At 42.4% G+C, this 23,715-nt stretch overlaps 1 protein-coding gene across 3 annotated transcripts in view; it reads right to left on the reverse strand.

The window, feature by feature from the left end:
* Window positions 1-23,715, reverse strand: part of LOC102380336 (protocadherin-11 X-linked-like) — a 611,220-nt gene that overhangs the window by 335,938 nt on the left and 251,567 nt on the right. The window contains exon 5 of one of the 3 annotated variants that reach the window (XM_025209270.1): window positions 4,065-4,127. The exons of the other annotated variants lie outside the window; for them this stretch is intronic. Coding sequence (XP_025065055.1) covers window positions 4,119-4,127 — 9 coding nt within the window. The 3' untranslated portion in view covers window positions 4,065-4,118. Of the gene's footprint in view, window positions 1-4,064; window positions 4,128-23,715 lie in introns of those variants that run through there. 3 annotated transcript variants of the gene reach the window in all.

Consider the following 23,715-nt stretch of genomic DNA (forward strand, 5'->3'; position numbering starts at 1 on the left):
TCATGCATCTGCTGATGCACGATAAAGTGCCATTAGCTTTTCTGATGGCTTCGTCACACTGCCGACTCATGTTCATCTTGGAGTCCACTAGGACTCCAAGATCCCTTTCCAATTCCGTTCCACCAAGCAGGTCATTCCCTAGGCAGTAGGTATGCTGGACATTTTTCCTCCCTAGGTGCAGCACTTTGCATTTCTCCTTGTTGAACTGCATTCTGTTGTTTTCTGCCCATTTGTCCAACCTATCCAGGTCTGCCCCTGTAGCTGTTCCCTGCCCTCCGGCGTGTCCACTTCTCCCCACAGTTTTGTGTCATCCGCAAGCTTGGACAGAGTACACTTCACTCCCTTGTCCAAGTCGCTGATGAAGACATTGAAGAGTCTTCATTGAACATGGGCACTATGTTTGCTGTTTTCCAATCATCCAGGACCTCTCCTGCTCTCCATGAGTTTTCAAAGATAATGGCCAATGGCTCTGCAATCACATCAGCCAACTGCCTTAGCACCCTCAGATGTATCCTATCCAGCCCCATGGAATTGTACACATCCAGTAATCCCTATTCTTTCATCACAGAGGGATGCTCACTTCCTCCCTGAACTGTGCTACCCGGTGCAGTACTCTGGGAACTGATCTTGCCTGTGAAGACTGAGGCAAAAAAGGCATTGAACGCTTCAGTGCTTCAGCCTTTTCTGCATCCTCTGTCACAAAGTTGCCTCCCCCATTCAGTAAGGGACCCACATTTTCCCTGATCCTCCTCTTGCTATCGACATACTTGTAGAAACCCTTCTTGTTACCTTTCACATACCTTGGTAGCTGCAACTCCATTTGCACTTCGGCCTTCCTGACTTCATTCATGCATGCCCAAGCAATCCTCTTATATTCTGCCCTAGTTATCTGTCCAAGTTTCTACTTCTTATAAGCTTCCTTTTTGTGGTTTAGTTTACTAAAGAGTTCCCTGCTAAGCCAATCATGTCTTCTGCCATAATTGCTAATCCTCCTACACATTGGGATGGTTTGTTCATGCACTCTCAATAAGGCTTCTCTGAAGTACAACCAGCTCTCCTGGACTCCTCTTCCCCTCAGTCTGGCTTCCCAAGGGATCCTGCCCATGAGTTGCCTGAGTGCTTTTCTGAAATCCAGGGTCCTTTCTCTGCTACTCTCCATCCTTCCTTTCCTCAGGATCCTGAACTCAATCATCTCAGGGTCACTGCTGCCCAAGTTGCCATCCACTATGACCTTCCCCACCAATTCTTCCCTGTGTGTGAGCAGCAGGTTAAAAAGAGCATGACCCCTATTTGGCTGCTCCAGCGCTTACACCAGGAAGTTGACCCCAGTACTCTCCAAAAGCTTCCTGGATTGCCTGTGCACTGCTGTATTGCCATCCCAGCAGATGTCAGGGTGACTGAAGTCCCCCATGAGAACCAGGGCCTGTGATCAGGAAACTTCTTCTAGCTGTTTGAAGAAAGCCTCCTCCACCACTTCCTCCTGGTCTGGCAGTCTATAGCAGACCCCACCACAACATCACCCTTGCTGCTTTCCCCTCTGACACTAACCCAGAAACTCTCGACAGGCCTATCTCCAGTTTCATACTGGAGCTCTGAGCAATCATACAGCTCTTTTACATGAAGTGCAACTCCTCCTCTTCTCTCTTGTCTGTCCTTTCTGACCAGTTTGTACCCATCCATGACAGCACTCCAATCCTGTGAGCTATCCCAACAAGTCTCTGTTATTCCAATCATATTATAGTTCTGTGACTCTGCAAGGACTTCCAATTCTTCCTGCTTGTTTCCCAGGCTCCATGTATTTGTGTACAGGCACCTGAGATAACTAGTCAATTGCCCTGATTTCTCAAGAAGTATGAGAGCACCTTGCCTGTTGCCCCCTCCTGCTTGCTCTTCCTCCAGGTATCTTGTTTCCCCACTTACCTCAGGACTTTGGTCTCCATCCCCTGCCAAACCCTGTTTAAAGCCCTCCTCACTAAGTTAGCGAGACTGTCTGCAAAGACACTTTTCCCTTCCTTTGTCAGGTAGATCTCATCTCTTCCCAGCAATCCTTCTTCTTGGAAGAGCATCCCATGGTCGAAGAAGCCAAAGCCTTTCTGGTGACACCACCTGAGTAGCCAGGTGTTGATCTGCAGAATACACCTGCTCCTGCCCAGGCCCTTTCCTTTGACCAGAAGTATTGATGAGAACACAAACTGAACCCCAGAACCCCTCACTAGGGCTGTGTGAAACATCACCATTTCATTTCAGCTTCCATTTCAGCGGGACACTATTTTGTTTTGAGCTTTGTTTCATTTTCAAAACACTGTTCTATTTCAGTTCGTCGAAACCATTTCGCTGTTTTGGCGCTGTTTCAAAATTTCACCCATAGGCTATAATGGGGAAGCAGAAAACTGCCTATAACTTTGTCATTTCTTGCCTGATTCAGCTAAAACTTGCAGGGATGGTATCCCCTTACGAGTCCATGGAGTTTGCCAAGTTTCAAGGAGATAAGTATAGCAGTTTCTGGGAAACTGCACCTCAAATTCCTGAAAGTAAAACTCGTGTCACGTGTGTGTATTAATGCACAATGGGGTGAAGCCTGCAGGGATGGCAGTCCCTGCTGAGGCCATGAAGTCTGCCAAGTTTCAAGGAGACAGGTACAGGGATTTCTGGGAAAGTGCACCTCAAACTGTTCAGAGCAAAACTTGTGTCACTTGTAAGTGTGAAAGCACAGAGAAAGCTCAGTTCAATCAATGCTTTCTATGCTGTTTCTCCAGTCCTCCCCCAGAGCACTGGGATTGGAAGGGACCTCAGAGGAGGATCACAGTCACTGGCCAGCTACACATGTCAATATCAGAGTTCTTCCCTCATCTTCCCACTCCCTCACCTTAATTTCTCTTTAGTTGCGAGCAAGCTGAGCTTCCAAACACAAAACATTTTGAAACTTTCGAAACATTTTGACTGCCCTCGTTTCATTCGGAGGCTGTTTCAAAGCCTTTCATTTCATTTTGATTTCACTGTTTCAAGCTCAAAATGAGTTGAAACAGCATCAAAATGAAACAGCCAGCGAAATTTCACACAGCCCTACCCCTCATCCTTGCACCCAGAGCCCTGTAGTCCCTTTTGATACATTCAGCCTCTCCCCTGGCAGTATCATTGATGCTCACATGGATAAGCAGCATGGGGTGGTAATCAGAGGTCTGGATGAGCTTCAGTAGTCCCTCCATGACATCTCAGATCTGGGCTCCGGGCAAGCAGCAGACCTCCCAAAACAACAGGTCAGGTCAGCAGATGGCTCCCTCCATCCCATGCAGAATGGAGTCTCCAACCACCCATTGTTTCTTCTTGGTGGTGGTTGCCTCGATCCTTCCCACCTTGTCTTCCTTCACCAGTGGAATGTGCTCCTCCCTCTCTGCTGCTAGGGCTGCATGTCTGTTTTCCAGATGAACCATTGCAAGTGGAGGTGAAGATCTATGCTTGCTGCCAAAAGTCACAAGCCTCCAGCTTCCACCCTCTTGGGTGTCCATGTCCTCTCTTCTCTCGCGCTGCATCTGACATTTCTTCCTTTACAGTCCCAGAGGTTTCCTCCAGCATTGAATTGATGAATGTTTCATGGCAGAAGATGCTTCAGAGCCTTGCCACCTCCTCCTGTAGTTCTCTTGCCTGTTCCCTGAGAGACACCATTAGGAGGCACCTTTTTTCCTGCTTCCTGATGTCAAGCTGAAAGGCTTGCCCCTCAAAAAAGGTTGGGGAAGGCCAACAAACTGGCCTAGAAACCATCTTGAGAACTGTCTGGAAACTTCTTACCCTGTTTGCTAGTTCCCTGGTCACCTGGGGAGTCTCCTTTTATACCCTACTGGGCCTGGACTGGCTCTGCCCCTCCATTAGGGCTTCTGTCAGGCCCAGACGACAATCCCAGCTTCTCAGAGCACGCACCCCAAACACACACAGCCCACCAAACAAACACTCAGCAAACCAAAGGCACAGGCAGGTGGATCGCTTACCTTCCGTGGGCAGGATCTGGTGCCTGACTTCTCTCCCCCTTCCTCCTCTTGCCCACAGCAACTACCTGCAAATTGTTTACCCTGTTTGTAGCCCCTGTTCACTGGTTTCCTGGTCACTTGCCACAGATCCCAGTGTTAAAAAACCTGCACCAGAAAAAAAACAGTGTGGAGAATGTGTGCTGCCCAATGCCAGAGCCTGGGCAGCCAGAGCCAGGCTCTAGCTGCCATCCAGGTTCCACAAATCCAGATCACTTCTGCTGGAGCCCTAGGAGGCCCCCAGAACTCCAGGTAAGTCTGTTGGGGCCAGCCCAGTTCCTGGCCCCAGCATCTCCTTCCCCATCACTGCAATTTGCTGCATACCAGAAACTGCATGCAGGGTGTTCCCCAGGGACAACTAGCAGTGGCACATATTTGGGGAACACACATTCTTGTTCATGGAGATGTGCCCAGATTGGCCAAAGTACCAATGTTCTGCGGCTGCATGTATTAGATCATAAAATAACCAGCAAGTGAGAGAAAGATATAATGAATACTTCAAATTTGTTTGAGGAGTGATGGCAAAACACTTAGGGTGTTTTGCTGTGGATCAGAGTCTCTAGTTGTTCAGAGTGATGAATCAGAAGTGGATATGTGTAATGTTGGCCACATACAATAGGTAGAAGCAGGGAAGATAAATCTACAAAGTAACCTGTTCAGTTATATCCTATGTAATTATACCCCTCAAGTATATTACAACCCAGTAAAGCTAGAAAAAGTTTTGCTCAACAAAGGGGCTTAATTTAAATAAAAAGTTTCTGATATTTAACATAGTTAAGAATGCCTCTGATATGCATGTTTTTATTGGTAATTAAACATGTACATGCTTCCCCTGTTCCTAATTAAATAATTGTTTTATTAGAGGATATTAAAAATATTCGGAAGGGGTTGTCTCAAAGCCAGTTTATGTTGACAGTTATTTCAACTTTAAGATCCTTTTGAAATAAACAGACTATAGTCCATAGGGGTTTTTTGGAAGGGGAAAACAGTTGGGGGCTTCAATTTAGAATCAAATCTTGATACACAACAGCACTTAAAAACAAAGTAAAGTTAAAATACTTGATTCAGTTCTATTGAAGTACCAGATATAAGCACTCTTAAGAGCTTTACTGAAGTAGAGATACTGGCTGAAAAACTGACTAGGGTCCTGAACACTAGGGGTATGTGAAGCGGACCCTATTTGATTTGGATTGAGCCCAAATCAGGGACAGTGATTTGATTTGTTGATTCAGATCACTGTCCCTGATTTGGCCAAATCTGAAACTGAAGATTCAATGATGATACAGAGAATTAGCGATTTAGACACAAACACAGCTTTAAAAGTTTTTTCTACATACCTTGAGGTAGCAGGCGCAGTTTGTGATAGCTGCAATGCTGGGGTGCATAAAGCATCCCACAGGAGTGCGGCAGGGGGCCCTCCACGTGCTTGGCAGCGAAACTGGAAGTGGACCGGAAGTACTTCTGGTCCACTTCCGGGTATGCCTGGAAGTGTGCCGGGCCCCCGCCCCGTGTCCCCTTTGCTTTGTAATTGGGCATAAGGGGACCCTGGATGCTCCTCCCAGACCCAGGAGGCACCAATCACCAAGCTGGGGGACATGGGGGGACCCTCTGTGCACTTCCCGGTGGATCTGGAAGTGGACCAGAAGTGCTTCATGTGCCCCAGCATCACAGCACTGCACTATGAGCCCCTGCTACCTAGTGGTATGTAAAAAAAAACATTTAAAGCTGTCTCTATGTTCAAATACCCAAATCTATTTGGAGCATTCCAATTCAATTTGGAGAGATTAAAGGGTCCTCTGATTCGATTCAGACTTGGAGATTCAGGCACTGAATCGGGCCAAATCTCTGCCAAATTGAATCAGGGACCAAAGCGTTGCACAGCCCTACTGAACATCTGTTGGGATACAAGTGATTACAAGATCAGCCTTTAAGGTGTAAAGATTTTCAACTTATTGCAGTAAGTTAATTTTGGAGAACAGGATGTTTTATCACCAATTTAAAAGTAGTTCAGACAGATATTTCTATTATCACACATGGAAGTTGCACATACCATATTTATTCAAATATAAGACAAGTAACCCCTCCCCACCATCAGAATGGTGGGAAAGACCTCTAGTCTTACATTCACATACAAGGAATCCTCACTAAATAAATTGCCTATTTTTGAACCACTGTTAAAGCAGCATGTGCTCAGTAATGGAAACCACCTATGAAGTTGAAGTTGAAGCAGCCAACAATGAGCATAACTATAAAATAGCCCATATGGGGCAAATATGCTGGTGGGAACCTACCAGAAGGATAGATTAGTGCAGCTCATCTGAATAAGATATATGGTAGCACCCACTGAGCACAATATCCCACAGTACCTACTCTTTCAAGTCACAGTGAGCCGCTACATCGCATACAATTTTTTCTCCTTTTCACTCCCACAGTTGAGCTGCTCCCTTCTTTCCTATTTCCAATGAGTCCCATTTCTTCACTAGCCTTAAAGGTCTGGCATACATCACCAAACAGGGACCCAAACAGTACACCCCAAATCCCTCTGTCCACTCTTCTCTTAGCCTGTTACTTATGATTATTGTGGCCCCACCCTGCATAAAGTGAAGCCAAACTAGATTGCCCTGTGCCTCATATGCATACACATTTTTAGAGGATCCCAGGATTCATGACAAGACCACCCAGTTCCACTCATGAGTAGTGGGGGGAGCTAATTAGCACGTGGATCCTTTGTGGAGGGTATCTGGAGTACACACAGTACTGATCTGTGGGGTCACCATGGATTGAAATGCTGTTAACTCAGCTGGGGTCCAGCCCAATAAACTGTGGTGAATCATGAGTCTTTGGCTTTGGATAAATATGATTTTCTCTGCTGTAGCATTATGACGGGACAAAGTCAAGGAAAATTCCAATCATTAGATTCCCTACCTGGAAAATAATAACAAATGTATACACTTTTTATATATAGAATATAATTATGGGGGTTGCCTTAAAATCAGGGTTATCTTCTATTCGGGTATATATAGTATTTCCTTTGCACTCAGAATGTTACATCCTAATGAAGCCTACAGCTGGGGAAAACGTCTTTAAAAGACCATATGATCTGGAAAATGTGATATTCCAGAAAATAATTATTTTATATCATAAATTACATCTACATTATCAATAGCTATAGCTATTTGTCTGATATTTACCAAAATTAAAAAAAAAAAAACCTTCTACCTTAGAATGTACTACAGAATATACAATTTCACATAGTTAGGTTTATTTTGCAGACACTGTGGAGAATTTCAGCAGCCTAGTATTATCCAGCTTCTTACCATAACTCCTCCTGCTCCATCATGCTGTTATACACACATACCTCTATTTCTTTTTATTAATCTGGCATCTCTCTCTTGACAGATCCTCTGAAGAGAGAATAGATACCAATGCATTCCTATTGACACCTTCTTCTACACTGACACCTCAGAGGTATCTATTAGTGTACCCAGGGTAATACTTCCTCACACTGTGCCACATGGAAATCTTGTCTGTAACAAGAATATACATATGCAAGTACTTTTGCTGTAAATATATCTGTGAATAGTTTTGTACGTTCATTAGTATAGGAACCATAAAAGTTGCACATTTTTTTTAGGATAAACAAAATGACCAAAGAACCCAATAAATTCACTAACATTTCTTAAGTAGTAAAATTAGTAGAGATATTATTTCAGGACAATATTTTCCCCTTCGGATTTGTAATATCTTTTAAAATCTTTTCTCATTGCTGTGGATTTCACTTCTATTATGGCAGTTTCTTTGCAGGCATCCATTTATTTTGGGCACTGTTCCTTCTGACAAAGCAGCCTGTGATTCCAAAAGAACAGCCACATATTTTAAAAAAAGAGTGAACTCAAAAGAACTGATTGCAGGGAAAGCGGGTGCCTGCAGAGATGTAGTACAGTGCACCAGGAGGAACTGCTAGGAGTAAAATAAACTGATAAAAAGACTGTACTTCCTTACATCCACACTGAACATGGGAGTTCGCATGTGAGGTCAATACACTAACTGGAAATACACATGTAGTAGATTTCAGTACTACACATGAAAGAGATAAGATAGAGCAGATGAAATGCTTGAAGTATATGCTATAAACATAAATGCATGGCCTGGCTGAATTTAAAAAGTATATATATGAGAGACAGACAGACACACACACACAGACAGAGAGAGAGAGAGTTTTATTTATCTTTATTAATTGCATTTATTTATAAATACAATTATATTTATATTTTTTAAATATATAAAAATATTTCCATTAATACTTATACTCTGTCTGTCTCTCTCTCTGTCAGGGGCTGTATATGGTCCAATGAAAAATTGTCAAAGCTCTTGTTGCTGAATATCAAGTTGCAAGGCTGGCATTGTTCCTGGACTTCCATATGTGTTTCATTTTCAACTTCCTGTGTGTAAATAGGGACCTGACTAAAATTGAAACAATATACAAAGTTTCCCTGACTATAAGTGTCATTTCCTAATGATGTTTTCCTCAACTCAAAGAATGTTAAATGTGGTACAAAGTGAAAAAAAGTGTGGGGGGGAGGGGCGGGGAAGGGAGCATGTACTAGGGGTGTGTGAAGTGGGATGTATTCAATTCAGATTCAGCCTGATTCAGGGGACAGTGATTCGATTAGTTGATTTGGATCACTGTCCTGATTTGATGCTGATTTGGCTATCAGCCATAGGTGCCCGACCCAGGAGGTACCAGTCACTGAGCTGGGGGGGGGCAGTGCTTCTGGTCCACTTCCCGGTCTGCTGCCGAGTGAACTGCCCCCCTACCCATGCTCCCATGAGATGCTCCATCTGCGTTAGCATCTCAGTGATCAAGAACCTCGCCTGGTACCTTGAGGGATGTAGAAAAACATATAAAACTATATGTAGAAAGAACATTCATGTGTCTATGTCCAAATTGCCAAGTCTCTCTGAATCGATTTGGAGATTCTGATTCGATTTGGACAGATTAAAGGTCTCCTGATTTGATCTGGATTCAGATTTTCGGCTGCTGAATCAGGCTGAATCTCCGCTGAATTGAATCAGTGACCGAAGCTTAGCACACAGCTAGAATGTACTATATTTACTCAACTATAAGCTGACCCTGATTGTAAGACCAAATAATTACATTCTATAATACAACCACCAAATAATTACATTCTATATATAGAAAATGTATACATTTGATATAATTTTCCAGGTATAGAATCTAATTATTGGCGGTCTGTCTTGAATTTGTTCCCCTCCCACTGCTACCACAGGGAAAAACGATCTGTGGGGTGAGGTAGCCCCTTTGCCCTCACCAGAAATTTATTTCCCTTGCAATACCTTCTCCCCTCCTTGCTGTCAGAACCTGCTCTTCCTGAGTACATGGAAGTGAAGGGCACATTTGAAAAAACAGACCTTGAAATAAACACAGTTGTAGGAATTTGTATATAGTACCCATAGACTTATTTTGTCAAGAAATGATGCTTTTTACCTTTTGCTGCTGCAAATTTTACCACACTATAAACACAATTTTAAGGAGCCCTTTGGTAAGTACTTGTATGTAGTACAAACTATGTACAACATTTGTTCAAAGCCAAAAACTCATGATTCACCACATAGTTCATTGGGATGACCCCCAGCAGAGTCAACAGCATTTCAAGCCATGGTGACCCCACAGCTCAGCACTGCTCAGTATTTGTGTGTTCTCCAGATACCCTCCACAAAGGATCCATATGCTAATTAGCCCCCCCACTCATGAATGGAACTGGGTGGTCTTGTCATGAGTCTGGGATCCTCTAAAAATGTGTATGCACATAGGTCACAGGGCAACCTGGTCTCACTTCACTTCATGCAAGGTGGGGCCACAATAATAATAAGCAACAGACTGAGAGAAGGGCCAACAGAGGGATTTTGGGTGAATTGTTTAGGTCCCTGTTTGGTGATGTTTGCCAGACATTTCAGGCTGGTGAAGAAACAGGACTCATTGGAAATGGGAAAGAAGGGTGCAGCTCAACTCTGGGAGTGAAGAGGAAGTAAAAATGTATGCAATGTAGTGGCTCACTGTGACTTGAAAGAGTACGTACTGATGGGCATTGTGCTCAATGGGTGCTCCCATATATCTTATTGAGATGAGCTGCACTAATCTATTTGTGCATATTTACCTCATATGGGCAACGTATTTTATATTTATGCTTATTGTGGGCTGCATGCAACCAACTTCTTAGTTGATTTCCATTACTGACTACATGCTGCTTTTAGCAGCAGTTCAAAGATAGGCCATATATTTGGTGAGGGCTCCTTGTATGCAAAGGTATGAGAAGCTCCCTGCCACCCCCGCTCCTGCTCCCATCCCACCATGTTGATTGAGGGAAAAAACTCATATATAAGTAATTAATTTTTTTTTTCCTAAAATGAATGGAAAACATTGTTTGAAGTGTCTTTCACATCCAGGGCAATGTCAATACTTGAATAATATTGTTCCTGGAGAAAGACTCATGGAAAAAAAAAACTTGTTGCCAATCATTTACAATCCTGACCCTTTAAAATGCTACTCATTCTACAGGGGACTTGCTATCTGTCACAGGGTACTTAGATGCCTGCTCCTAGATGAGCAGAAACTGCCAAAGAGCCACACAGGAGCCCAGGTGCAGGTTGCCGTGGCAACCATTGGTGTGCACTTGCACCTGGTCAGCTGGCCAGAAGGGCAGGACCCTAGGCCCATATAAACCCCAGAACGGGGACTAGGGAGTTCAGCTCTCTGCCAGCGGCCAAGGGGGAAGGAGCCCTCCTACAGTGAGTGAAGGGAAGAGGCCTGACTAAGTTCTTCTCCTAGTAATGTATAGGGGCAGAGCACACCTTCTGCAGTTTGTGTTATGTGTTATGTTACAGCCCAGGGGCTTTTGTTTTGTTTGCCGTAACAACTGGTGGTTTGGGTGAGGCTATTTGGGGAAAGAGGAGGCCTCATATGGGGCTCACAGCAGTGGGGGGACCCCAGTGCCAGTGAGGGTGCAGCACCAGGGGTGCAGAGACCCTGGCGCTAGTGAGGGTGTGACACTAGGGGCGCAGGAACAGAGGCAGGGCTGCAGAGAGCCCAGCGCCGAGGGGCGCAGAGGCAGGGCTGCAGAGAGCCCAGTGAGAGCAAGGGGCCGAGTTGTAGCAAGGCCTGGGAGAGACAACAACAATACCATCTGTGAGGCATGGGGCATGGTAAAGGGATGGTTTGGAGCCACGCATATAGCCCATAAGGCTGTGGACCCACAGGGTCCAGGGAAGTCCATCAGGACCATGTCTGACCGGGCGTGAAGGCAGGCTCCCTACGTTACATTTATATCAAGACGTGGTGAACGAGAATAGAGGGTGCCCATCGGGCCGAATTGGCATGGTCAAGGGGCCTTAGGTGGTCACCCCATCCTGTGACACCGTCCCACAGGTTAAAAATCTGCCTAGCATCACTGGTTTTGTTGTATGAAAAATAAAAGTTACATTTTCATCCTAAAGGCGAAACAAAGAGAAGAATTAAAATGAGTATTGTAAACAGGAGCTCGACAAAGAACAACAGTGAAAGATCATTCTGATAATAGCATTTTAAATTGTCTGGATTTGGCATAAAAGTGGAGGAAGAAAGAGCAAGATTTACTCATGCTCTTAACATTTCTGAAAGGCTGAATAAAGAATCAGATCATTATGTGGGTCAATGTGAGGTAGGATAGGGACAGAGGATGTAGAAGGAAAAGGTAAGGAAGAAAGATCAGGATCATAGTTTTGACCCTGTGAAATCTGAGTTAATGATATACATCTACAAGGAGCTGTCAGAAGGATGTTTTTAGATTGGATGGGGTTTTTCCCATTTGTAATTATGTACAGGATCAAACCACAGAGCATGAACTAATGGCATACAGACCAAATACAGTGTTGCTTAGTCAAGCTGGTTTATGGAAAAGGTGGAAAAAAAACAGAGAGAGGTTTTTAGCAGCTGAAAAGGGAGGAAGATTGGCAGATATTAAATGGAAGTATTACCCGAATAGTTTTACTAATGATACTATAAATCTGAACAAAGGAGCCTGTATGGTTTTCAAGACTACAAGTGAGTTTCAGATGATGATCACTGTTGACTGACAGAAAGGAAAGGAAAGCTGGGAGGAAATAAAAGGATAACAAGAAGTATTTGAAAACACTGCTTGTATTCATTTTTGTTCCATTGTGCTTTCATACCAGAAAGGGTGAATGGTATGTTGAACCCAACTGTATTGCTTTCTGCTTGGCCTCTGCTATGCACTCATTATTGCAGGAGGCTTAGTTTCAGGATAGAATACCAATGTTTTTGCACTGTCATCTGTTACCTTTTCATATTTCATACTGGTAAGCATTCTGGCCCTGTTGCTCCTCTTGCTTACACTAACTTTACATCTGCATAACTTTGTTGACTTCTGTGGACCTACATTTATTTTAAAGCAACATCGAGTGATGAGTAGCAGGCTCTATCTTCAGATCTGAATCCCCCCCACCCCCCAATTTCCAGGCTTGCACTGAAAAAAGAGCAAACCTTTTTTCTAGGTTAGGCCCCTTTGTTTTCAATTGAGTATATTACTTGCTAAATGGGAAAATATAAACCTGAATTATTTAGTGTATCAGGGACTTTGCTGGAGCTCCAGAGAAAGTGCCTCAAGTACAATACAGTGCATCCCTATTTTATAAACCATTGAACAGAACTTCTACAAATTGCCCTGGAACTTGCACACTGCCATAGGGCTTACACACATTATTCCCAGGCTGTGGTTACTTCTAATGCTGTGCTAATCGTTCTGTGCTCTAACATGCTCCGGAGGAAAATCTGAATGTTCATACGAAGTCAAAGAGAAGTCCCAGTAATGAAATTAAGTGAAAGGATTATAATGTGGTTTTGTCAATGTGGGGCCCTTAAGCTAAACTTTGGAGGGTGATGCACATGGATTATTCAGTAGAAAAGCTTTTAATTAGTACTACTTTACACTTATTCTGCAAATGAATAAAAATAATTAAAATAGTAGTAGATTGTTTAACTAAGCAAATCTGCAATAAACTAGCATCCCTGAACTGATATGCATGAAATTTACCTGAAAGCTAAGAAAGTAAAAGCCACTTGATTCAAGTTCATTTCACAAAATGACAAGCTCTTCTCTAGGTTGTACAGTTACTTTCTATCTAGCTTTATACTCAGACCTTTGAAAAAAAGTATGCAAATATCGTGCACATGCGCAAATACTGATTTCTAGGCACCCTGATGTGTTAACATAAGTGCATTAGTGGACAATTGTATACAGGTTGTGAAAGTGAATCAGCATTCAACACGGGTGTAGGTGAATCAACATTCATCACTTTTCACTAAAAGATCCAAAGCTGTATTGATTCAAATACTGTTTCTTAAACTGAGATAATCTTTTTTTGGAGACTTCAAACTTAATTTGTAGATTACATCTAAGAGACAAGGCCAGACTTGTCATCAGCTGAGTGCCAACTGTCCTTGACAGTTCTGACATTTAAAACAGTCACTTTTGCACTGATTGATTCACTGGGAATAGATTCATTATATACAGCGCTATGCAGTACTGAGATAACTTGATTCTGACCTAGGTAGTTTTCATGTGTCTCTGAACATCAGATAGCAGTGAACCCCTACTGATTTTCAAAGTATTTTTTTTTCCTTTTGTATTTCTTAATTGTATGCCTTTTATTTCCTATCATTCTCCTTGTGAGCTGTCTTTGTGCTGCAGCCAGCAGGTAACACCCTCTACAGGATTCCCTAGAGCGAATCATTGTCACTACTAACCACTTATCCAGTGGCTGCCATGGGCTAACTTATACTCCCAACTGCTATTTAATGTCTTCCAACTCATGCTCCATGGAAGAAACCATTATCATGCAAAGTTAGTAAAAGAAAAGTGTTAAAAGTGTCTGATTTAGGATTATAAATCTATGTTGGACTTCATATTTGGATTTTTAAAATTAACATTAGGTTGCTAGGACATATACCAAAGCATTTCTTTCTTTTCTCTTCCTGAATAACTTCCTAAAATGAAATCCTTTGGTCAAAATTATTTTCCATCAGTAAGGACATTCTTCTTTCCTGCCAGTTAAATATATGAAGTATTATCTACATTAGATGTTTGTATTCTTAGTATCACAGTTCAGAAGGCCATGGTACAATCCTTTTTCAACTATTTGGGCTCCACACATGGCACTCAGAGTAAAACCAATCAAAAGAGGAAAGAGGCCATGCTAAATTATTCAGTATCTGTATGCACTGTTGCCCCACTTGACCTTTTACTCGTTTGTAAGGTTGCTAGCTTTTTAATCTTTAATCCATTGTATTTCCTGTGAATTCTCAAAAGACTTCCTCCTGTCTTAACCTAGCTGAAAAGCTTTGCCAGTTTTTATTTAGTTTTTAACACTGTATTTTTTTCACTTTTGGAGAAAGACTGTTGGAATTAAACTGCTTGCAAGAAACAACCTAGGATTTATTTAGCATTCTAAGTCTTCTTCATTCAGGATACCCAAACCCTCATTGGTATTCTTTGAGTACAAGATAAAGTAGTAATACTGAGAGTATGTAATTTATCATTCCTAAAGCTTTTCAAAATACATGTCTAATCATAATGGGCCCTGTTCAGCGTTCCTCACTCATAACGGCCATTGAGGTCACACTTCAACAGGAATTTTGCCTGAGGAAAGAGTGCTGATTAAGCCATAGTGATTACTACAATTGGTTATTGGAAAATGGGGAAAAAACATGTACTTCATATTTTCAAACTTAAAGCAGGTTCTTTAAAGGACACATTTTAACAAGATATCTATTCACTTTAGGAAAAGCATACAAATTTAGAAAGTTTGAACAAAATTAAAGTTAGGTAAATTAATGTAGATTTGTTGAGATCAATGGGGTTAACACTTAGCTATTGCCATTTTGGTAAGTCTTTATTTTAAAGAATACAAGAAGTACATATTGTTATGGCATATTAGGTTTTACAGCTCAGTCATGTTTCAGTCAGAGCAAATGTATGTAGCAATGGAAACACACCATGCTGTACACTTGAGTGAAAATTACTGTTCATATTTACATAGAAAAAAATTCACTGTGTGTTCCACTGTCTCTAGAATTCTTACAGATGGCTGAATAGTTTTCATCCCTCTAATTTAAATTAGACCATTGCAATGCGCATTTGCCACAACTATAACTCAGAACCAAACTGCAATCCAGTCACATTTCCTGTAATGAAGATGATCTACAGAGGGAATTCTCATTTCTATTTTTTTTCAGACAGACTGTGCCAGGAAAGCATTTTGAATCCTTTTTATGATAATAACTCAGCCAGATTCAGGGTCTAGGTAAGTGAAATAGCCTCAGGACAGGAGATCAGAGAGAGAAGTTACACATATGCAAACAGAGTCAACATCTTTTAGGCATATTGATTTATGGTGATGAAAGGCTTTTTTTCTTCTTTCTTGTCACATAAAGTAGACATAACTATGCAATTAATTATATAAAAAAACTGAACACATTAAGGAAATATAAATATTGTGAAATGCATATTCCCTTAATATGTGTTGATACTACTTCACAAAGGTTAGACAATTGGGTAAAAACAAAATTTAAAGTTAATATATTATTTAGGCTAGTACCAATAGAAAATATTATTAAGATGGGAACTACAATGTAGATTTCCTCTAGTGGTCAGGTTTTCAGCATGAAGGAGTAATCCAATCAAATCTTAGTTAAATGTACCAGATTGAGAGGTACTACCATCAACCCAGCAATTGTCCTCTCCCTTTTGTTAAGATTATTAGAACCCCATTAATTTGACAGGAAGTTATTTTTTTAATTCAGCAGAATGTTAGTAAGACACTGGTTTTATTTTATTTACATATATAATCAATTTTTAATCCACCCATCCATCTATCTGGATCAGTGAATATCCCAGGTAGATTTTCTGGGATATACATTTTAGGAACAAATGACAATATTACTTCAGTATTTAGTATTGCTGAGATTCTTAATTGACCTTTTATTTTTTTTTATATCATCTCAATTTGTGGAAAACAATATACTAACATTAGTGAGCATATGCTAAGCTCTTTCAGGCACTACATGTAAATAAACTAAATTCCCTAATATGATAAGGGAATAGATAATTGTCTTGAACTATACATACCACTTTGCATGATGCTGGTTCTGCAAAGCAGCCATAAAGCTGATGTAACCAGCTAACTGAGAAAACCTTCAAGTTCACTGGATCCTCTAGTGGTGCTCCTATCACATCTCCTAGGACAGTGATATGCAAATCCACAGGGCTCCTCATGGGTCCAGAAATTTGGCAGTGAGGAGTGACAGCCTAATGGTACCCTCCCCTCCACCAAATATCCAAGCCCCAAGCCCTGCACACCTGGGGGGAGCCAGGCTGTTCCTCCTTCCCCCTGTGGGGACAGGTTGGGGCTGGGCCAAGCCCCGCATTCCCACTGGGGCTGGGCCATACCCTTATTCCCCTGCAAGCCTGGGCCAAGCCTCCTTTTCCACCTGGGGTGGCCTCTCCCCCACAGGGCCAGACCACATCCTCTTTTTCCCCACAGGGCTGGGTCAAGGCTCCTTCCTCCCTAAAGGGCTGGATGAAGTTCCCTCCCCACCCCTGTGGGGTTAGGCTTGAGCCAGATCGACCCCTGCCCCTTCTGCATGGCTGGATGGTGGTTGCCATGCTGGTTCTGGATCAGAACAACTGTCTAGCTTGCCATCAGACCAGGTGCTGCAGATCTGGCTTGCAGGGGAAAATGTTTGAGCACCACTGTCTTAGGGTGTCTACATTCCCTGTACAGGAGGAAAAGTAAAATGCTAAATGCATAGAAGAACACAGCGTTTGAGTAAAGATGAAAACTTGAAGTTCTGCTATGAAGTTCTGCCATTACACACAGAGACTAATTTTTAGAAGTGTGAAGCATATATGCAAGTCACACAGTCATGAGGGAAGGCTGTGTACCTCTAAAAAAAATCAGAACCTAGGTAGGTATCCAAAAAAGACCAGTAATGAAGACAAATACAAATAGCATGACAACCCCCGACAAAACGTCCAGATAGCCTCCCTTATCCTTTTGTATTAGATAAGGGAACAGGAAAGGTTATTGGAGGTATAGCTAAAAAGAAATTGAACACCTTTCAGTTATGCACTTTAAAAATGAGCATACACATTCACAAAGTTAATATGTTTGATGTCACAATGGTAGAATAATGTAAGATTTTTTTTCTGAAATATTTCTTGTTTATTCATGTTTAAGGGTGAAGAAAGGGAATTTTTTAGTTGAATCTTTGTTTTTAAATGCAGGCTACAAATTCCAAGCATGGCTAAGGTTTTCTTAGGCTAGAAAGCCCCAAATTGATTTTTATTGTAACATTACATATGCAAGCAGCATCGCAGTGGGTGTGCTTCACAAAGAAGACAAAGACACATTTATCTAGCTGCCATAGTGTACCTATTATAAATGCACATATAGTGTCTATCCATCATCTGTATTTTAGAAGCCAATAGATAAAACCAAAACTGAGAATATATATCTCAGCTATATTTGAACTCCTTAGATTAATCTTAATTATTAAAAGATGACAGATAATATATGGCAGAGAACACAAGGAAGTTAGGAGTGTGAGTGATGGCCACCTCTGGATATTACTCCATACTTTTTCTGCATATAAAGGTCAAATACATTGTCTCATCGTCTCTTATAGGAATATCTGTAAAAATATGGACAGCAGATATGTATTAAAAGGTTTGTTTTACACCTAATTCTATTCGATATGGCAGCTATTCTGTTCCAGACTAGGCTAGAATAAGTATATACAGCACCAATAAAATGCAAAGAACTACAGGGGCCATATATATTTAATACATCCAGCTAATTGGAACACTGTTTAGCAGTAGGACTCCTTGAGAATGTCTACACATGACTATTAATGCAATGCAATAAACTCTGGCACAGTTCATGCCACATTTTATTGCCCTCAGATGCAACATTTACACATGTATCCTGGACCACAGCACATGGAGTCAGGTCAGTGCAGCCCCACTGGCAGGGGGCTCCAGGGGCGGGGGGAGGGGGGGGGGCGCCGGGGGCGGGGGGAGGGGAGGGGGGGTCAGCCTGTTACTCTGGGACTGCGCCGACCCAACGCAATATGCTGCAGAAGGGCTGTTTAGGGCATGAGGATGCTACAGTGCAGAGCTAGTTGGCAGGCAGTCCTGTACTATAGCATCCTCATGCCCCAGCCAGATGGTAAGTGTTTTACAGGTGCATTACAGTGGAGTAAATAACTCCGCCGTGGGACAGTACTTGTATGTGGTAGTACTAACCTATGGTGCATTTAATTAGTGTACTCTAACCTAATAGCTCCGCACGTGTAGACTGAGATGTTTTATTGTCAAGCTAATTAGTCTACTCAGCAGTAAGCATCTCATGTAGATGTGCCCCTTAAGTCCTATGACAGTAGGCACCTAAGTTCCATGCAGGGCTTGTTCCACATTTTCCAAAATTTCATATTAGGTTAAGTTTTACCCAATCCCCTTATCTGAAAGCAGATTCCAATCACCACAAGGAGGTATATCCAATAAGGCCCTATCCTCCTACTGGCTGGCTGCAACAGACCTTTTTATTAGAATACGTAGGAAGGAATGTTGGGTATAAGCATATAAATTAGAATCAGCATTATCATGATGTGCAATTTAGGACTAAATAGCAGATATATTAATCAGAAATATCTTAAGAACTGTCTTTTGCCTTAAGATTAAAGATAAGCATAAGATTTTCCATTACTCAAATAAGCTAAAGAGTATTCAGTGAGATGCTGTATTTCTTACAGATCTCTTTTGATTCAGCATGTAATGTTCTGATCAAGCACATTAAATTAGGAGAGTTGGGAATCTTCCTGTCAAGTAGTAAAATCATTGTATATTGTTCTCTGATTCAGTGACCTAGCTAAACTAAAGTATAGGATTTAACCACTAGGGGCATCTTTAAACATGCTCTGGAGTGGAGGGAAGTGCTTTTTTAGAGTGACTCTCAAGAACTACTCTAATTAAAGCACCTGCAGCGACACATGTATTCCACACCCTGTACTTCAAAATGGCAGCAGGGGTGCTTTAACTAAAGTTTATTCAATGAGTTTTAGTTAAAGCTTTCCTGCTGCCATTTTGAAGCTTGGGGACACTGAATACACATGACACCAAAGCTGCTGTTGTATATTATCATGCTCCAGCAGATTCAATGCATCTGCTCTGACACCTGTTAATTAGAACACATTGGAGCACGCATTGGGCACGTGTATAGGTGCTCAATTACTCCAGTGAGGTCAGCTGAGGTTCCATTACCAAATTATCAGGAATAAACTTTTTAAAAGTTAAGTGACTATACCATAAACACACCAACTACTTATTTATTTGTTGGTTTGTATATTAATGGAAAATAATTACTAGACTGTCCTGGAAGCTTAAGTTGGTCTATCATCTTATCCATTTCATAGAACTAAGAAGATAATAATAATGTCTCATAATACTGAGACATGCCACTGCAAAGTTCCCTTTCTCAGTCTGACTAGATGTTATGTCTAAGGCCCCCTCTCCACATTATAGGTTTTGTGCAATTACCTGGAGACCAGCTAGACATTCTATATGCACTTATCACACCATAAAAAGCTCCTACTAGCTATAGAGTTAGACCACAAAAATGTGTACTAACTTTACAGCTGGTTACTACCCACTTTAATTTGCATATGTAGCAGGGTATCCCCTGAAGCTGGGAGCCCCACCAGTTGGTGCACCATGCTCAGCATAAAGCTCCACAAGGCATAGGGAACATGACAGCCACAATCCCTGGAGTCCAGGGGTTTCAGGAACTCCCAAGCCCTAAAGATCAAGGCAGCCATGATCCCCAGGGTTTGGGGGTATGTGAAACCTTTAGACTCTAGGAATCATGGCTACTATGACCCCTAGGACTCTGGGGTGAGAGAAAATCCCCAGGGCCACAGAATCATCACAGGGGTGATCTCCTACCCCAGGGGTGTGGGGAAACCCCCAGCACCAGAGGATCACTGCAGAGGAATACCCCTGCCCCAGGGGTGTTAGGAAACCCCTAAGGCTGAAGGATTGAAAATCCTTTGGACCTAGAAGTTTCTTACACCCCTGGGGCAAGGGGATCACCCCTGAAGCAATCCTCTAGTCACACGAGTTTCCCCACACTCCCAGGGCAGGGGGATTGCTCTGCAGTGATCCTCTAGCCCTTGGTGTTTTGTACATCCCTGAGGTGGGGATATGTACATACAACATATAACAGTGTGAGTAGGTCAGTGCTGGCCTGGGAACACCTTAACTCTGTCTGTTAAAGACAGCAGAGAAGGACTTATTCCATTTTTTGTTCCAAGTTCTTTACAGCCCCTTTATGCTGCCTGGGCCTTTATGTTGCCTGGAACAGATAACCTTATATTTCTATGGAGCACGAGCTTGTTTGCCAACTCTTTGGTGAGACCTGTGCAAAGGAAGAACTTGAGGCAAAAATGGAACTTGCTGCAAAGGAGGACCTTACTGCATCACTTGTGCACAATTCCAGAAAAAAACCCATCTCATTTATGACAAAGACATGAAGAGAAAAAGTTCGGAAGTGCACAACACCATGACCTGTAGATATTGCTGGCATATCTTCCAAAACATCTATATTGGGGGAAGGTAAAACCTGTTATATGTAGTTTCCTGATTTTCCTTGTTCACTCAATCCATATTTTCAATTTAGATTTTGTATTAACTTAAATTTTACTTACATTTTAGCTGAAATCTCCAACTCTGTATCAGTTTATATGCATAGTGGATTCTGTCCTTCTCTTATTCTCAGAGGGGCAGATGTTAGCTCCAGTGAATCCCATCTATACTGTCTCTATTTTTTTTTTTTTAATCTACCAGTGTTCAAGTGGAACACATGGATGTATTTTATCATCATTCTATATGCAGAACTTCTAACTATGTCTATAAATGTTATGGAAATAGCAATCAAAATATAATGCTCTATGTTAAGGCTCCCTTTTCTTCCTCTCCAATGGACTCGTGTAATTAACCCAATCTTATCAAGTTAGGAAGGTCCTGTTTAACCTTAATTTCTTACAACCATTCCTGTCCTATACCTAATTATGACTACATTTAAGTTTGTCAGCAAAAGAGATGTTTTAAGATAAATTCATGGAATTAGCATTACATTAACTAGCAGTAACCTTGACTTCAAATCCATCAAAGTATACACACTACATTATTTTTAGACTTTTAAGATCCAAAAATTATTTAAGCTGCTTACAATAAAGACTGTAAAAAGTAAATTGAAAAAAATACTTGTATGATAAATAAAACATTAAAAGTGAAGCCTTTTTCAAATTTTGGATTTCAGCTACAATTCTTTCAGCTTAATTCTTCTTTCTCTAGATACAGTCGTGTACTATGATACAATGTCAAAATGGGTCTGGTGTTTAGTAGAGTAACTTTATTCATTTATAGAAGCTCAGTATACAGTCCAGTTGGTAGGGCTTAAAATTACTTAGAACATTTCATATGAAACTCCTTCAACATGAAGCACTACTAAAACAGAAGCAATACAAGGAAGGTTAATCAGTATTTCCAAACATTACAAGAGGAATCTAATGAAAGCTTTTGGGGTAAGTGTATTAAAAATTAACCCCTTCTAGCATTGACCCAACTGCTCCACTAGGAGCATCTCTATGAGCGTGCACATGCATTTTCCCAAGCACAAACAGCAGCAGCACATAGTTGTGCCACTGCTACTTTTTGCTGGAGAATGCTCCTGCACACACACTCTGGTGCACAGCAATTTGCCCCAGCTGGATTAGGGGAGGCTGGGGCCAGCATCTGGCCTGAGGGCCTCTTGAAACTCCAGCAGCAGTGATCCAGGCATGCAGAGCCTGGCCAGCAGCCAGAGAATGGCTTTGGCTGGCCAGGCTCTGGTTTTGGACGGTGCACACTGCTACTGTGTGCACTGCCCTACTGTTTTCTGCCACCAGGATCTCCTTGTGGAAACCCAAACCTTCCCCCCACCCCCTGCTGCAAGTTAGCAGCACAGCGAATGCCTGCATGCGTGGCGTGTGTGGTTTGTGGCACTGTAGATGGATCTACAGTGCTACAAACTGCATGTGTGGTCACCTGGATGCACCCACTGAAGCCAGTGATAACCCACTGAAGCCAGTGAAGCCCCCACTGAAGCCAGTGATAACATTCCCATGTAGTAAGCATCTTTAAACTAACCATTTCTCAAATTCCTGCCTCGAACACCTGTAATAATAGTAATTTCTAAACAATGGGAATGTCTTGGAACTTTGCCCTCCATATAGTCAAAAAGCTCAAGGCTGAATCGATTCAGTCTTTGCAGGTTAGTCTAAAATGCACAGATTAAATTGAAACAGAAGTGGACAGACATTTGCCTTTGATTCAGGATATGCAGCCTCATGCCTGCAGTGGCTCAGGCCAGAAGCTGAGAGGCACTAGAGCCTCTTGGTGTAGTGCCCGAAGACAGGAAGAAGGCCAATGTGGTGCCTATCTTCAAGAAAGGGAGGAAAGTGGATCCAGCTAACTATAGGCCCATCAGCCTGACTTCTATCCCGGGGAAGATCTTAGAAAAGTTTATTAAAGAGGCCATCCTTAATGGACTGGCCAACGCCAACATCTTAAGGGATAGCCAGCACAGGTTTGTTGCGGGTAGGTCTTGCTTGACCAATCTCATTTCCTTCTACGACCAGGTGACCTATCACCTGGACAAGGGAGAAGAGATTGATGTCATATATCTTGACTTCAAAAAAGCCTTCGATCTGGTGTCCCATGTTCGCCTCTTGGAGAAACTGGCCAATTGTCGCCTTGGGTCCTCCACAATCCACTGGCTGGAAAATTGGCTCCGGGGTCGGACCCAGAGGGTAGTAATCGATGGAAGTCACTCATTGTGGTGTCCTGTGACCAGTGGGGTCCCCCAAGGCTCTGTCCTTGGACCCATACTGTTCAACATCTTCATTAATGATGTGGACACTGGAGTCAGAAGCGGACTGGCCAAGTTCGCTGATGACACCAAACTTTGGGGCAAAGCATCCACACCAGAAGACAGGCAGGTTATCCAGGCTGACCTGGACAGGCTCAGCAAGTGGGCGGACGAGAATCTGATGATGTTCAACGCCGATAAATGCAAGGTTCTCCACCTTGGGGGAAAAAACCCGCAGCATCCTTATTGAGGCCACAGCTGGAGTACTGTGTCCAGTTTTGGGCTCCACAATTCAAAAAGGATGTGGAGAAGCTTGAGAGAGTCCAGAGAAGAGCCACGTGCATGATCAGAGGTCAGGGAAGCAGACCCTACGATGACAGGCTGAGAGCCCTGGGGCTCTTTAGCCTGAAAAAGCGCAGGCTCAGGGGTGATCTGATGGCCACCTACAAGTTTATCAGGGGTGACCACCAGCATCTGGGGGAACGTTTGTTCACCAGAGCGCCCCAAGGGATGACAAGGTCGAATGGTCACAAACTACTTCAAGATCGTTTCAGGCTGGACATAAGGAAGAACTTCTTTACTGTCCAAGCCCCCAAGGTCTGGAACAGCCTGCCACTGGAGGTGGTTCGAGCGCCTTCATTGAACACCTTCAAGA

Source organism: Alligator sinensis, unplaced genomic scaffold, assembly GCF_000455745.1.
Source record: "Alligator sinensis unplaced genomic scaffold, ASM45574v1 scaffold1075_1, whole genome shotgun sequence".
In the NCBI taxonomy this organism is placed as follows: Eukaryota; Metazoa; Chordata; order Crocodylia; family Alligatoridae; genus Alligator; species Alligator sinensis.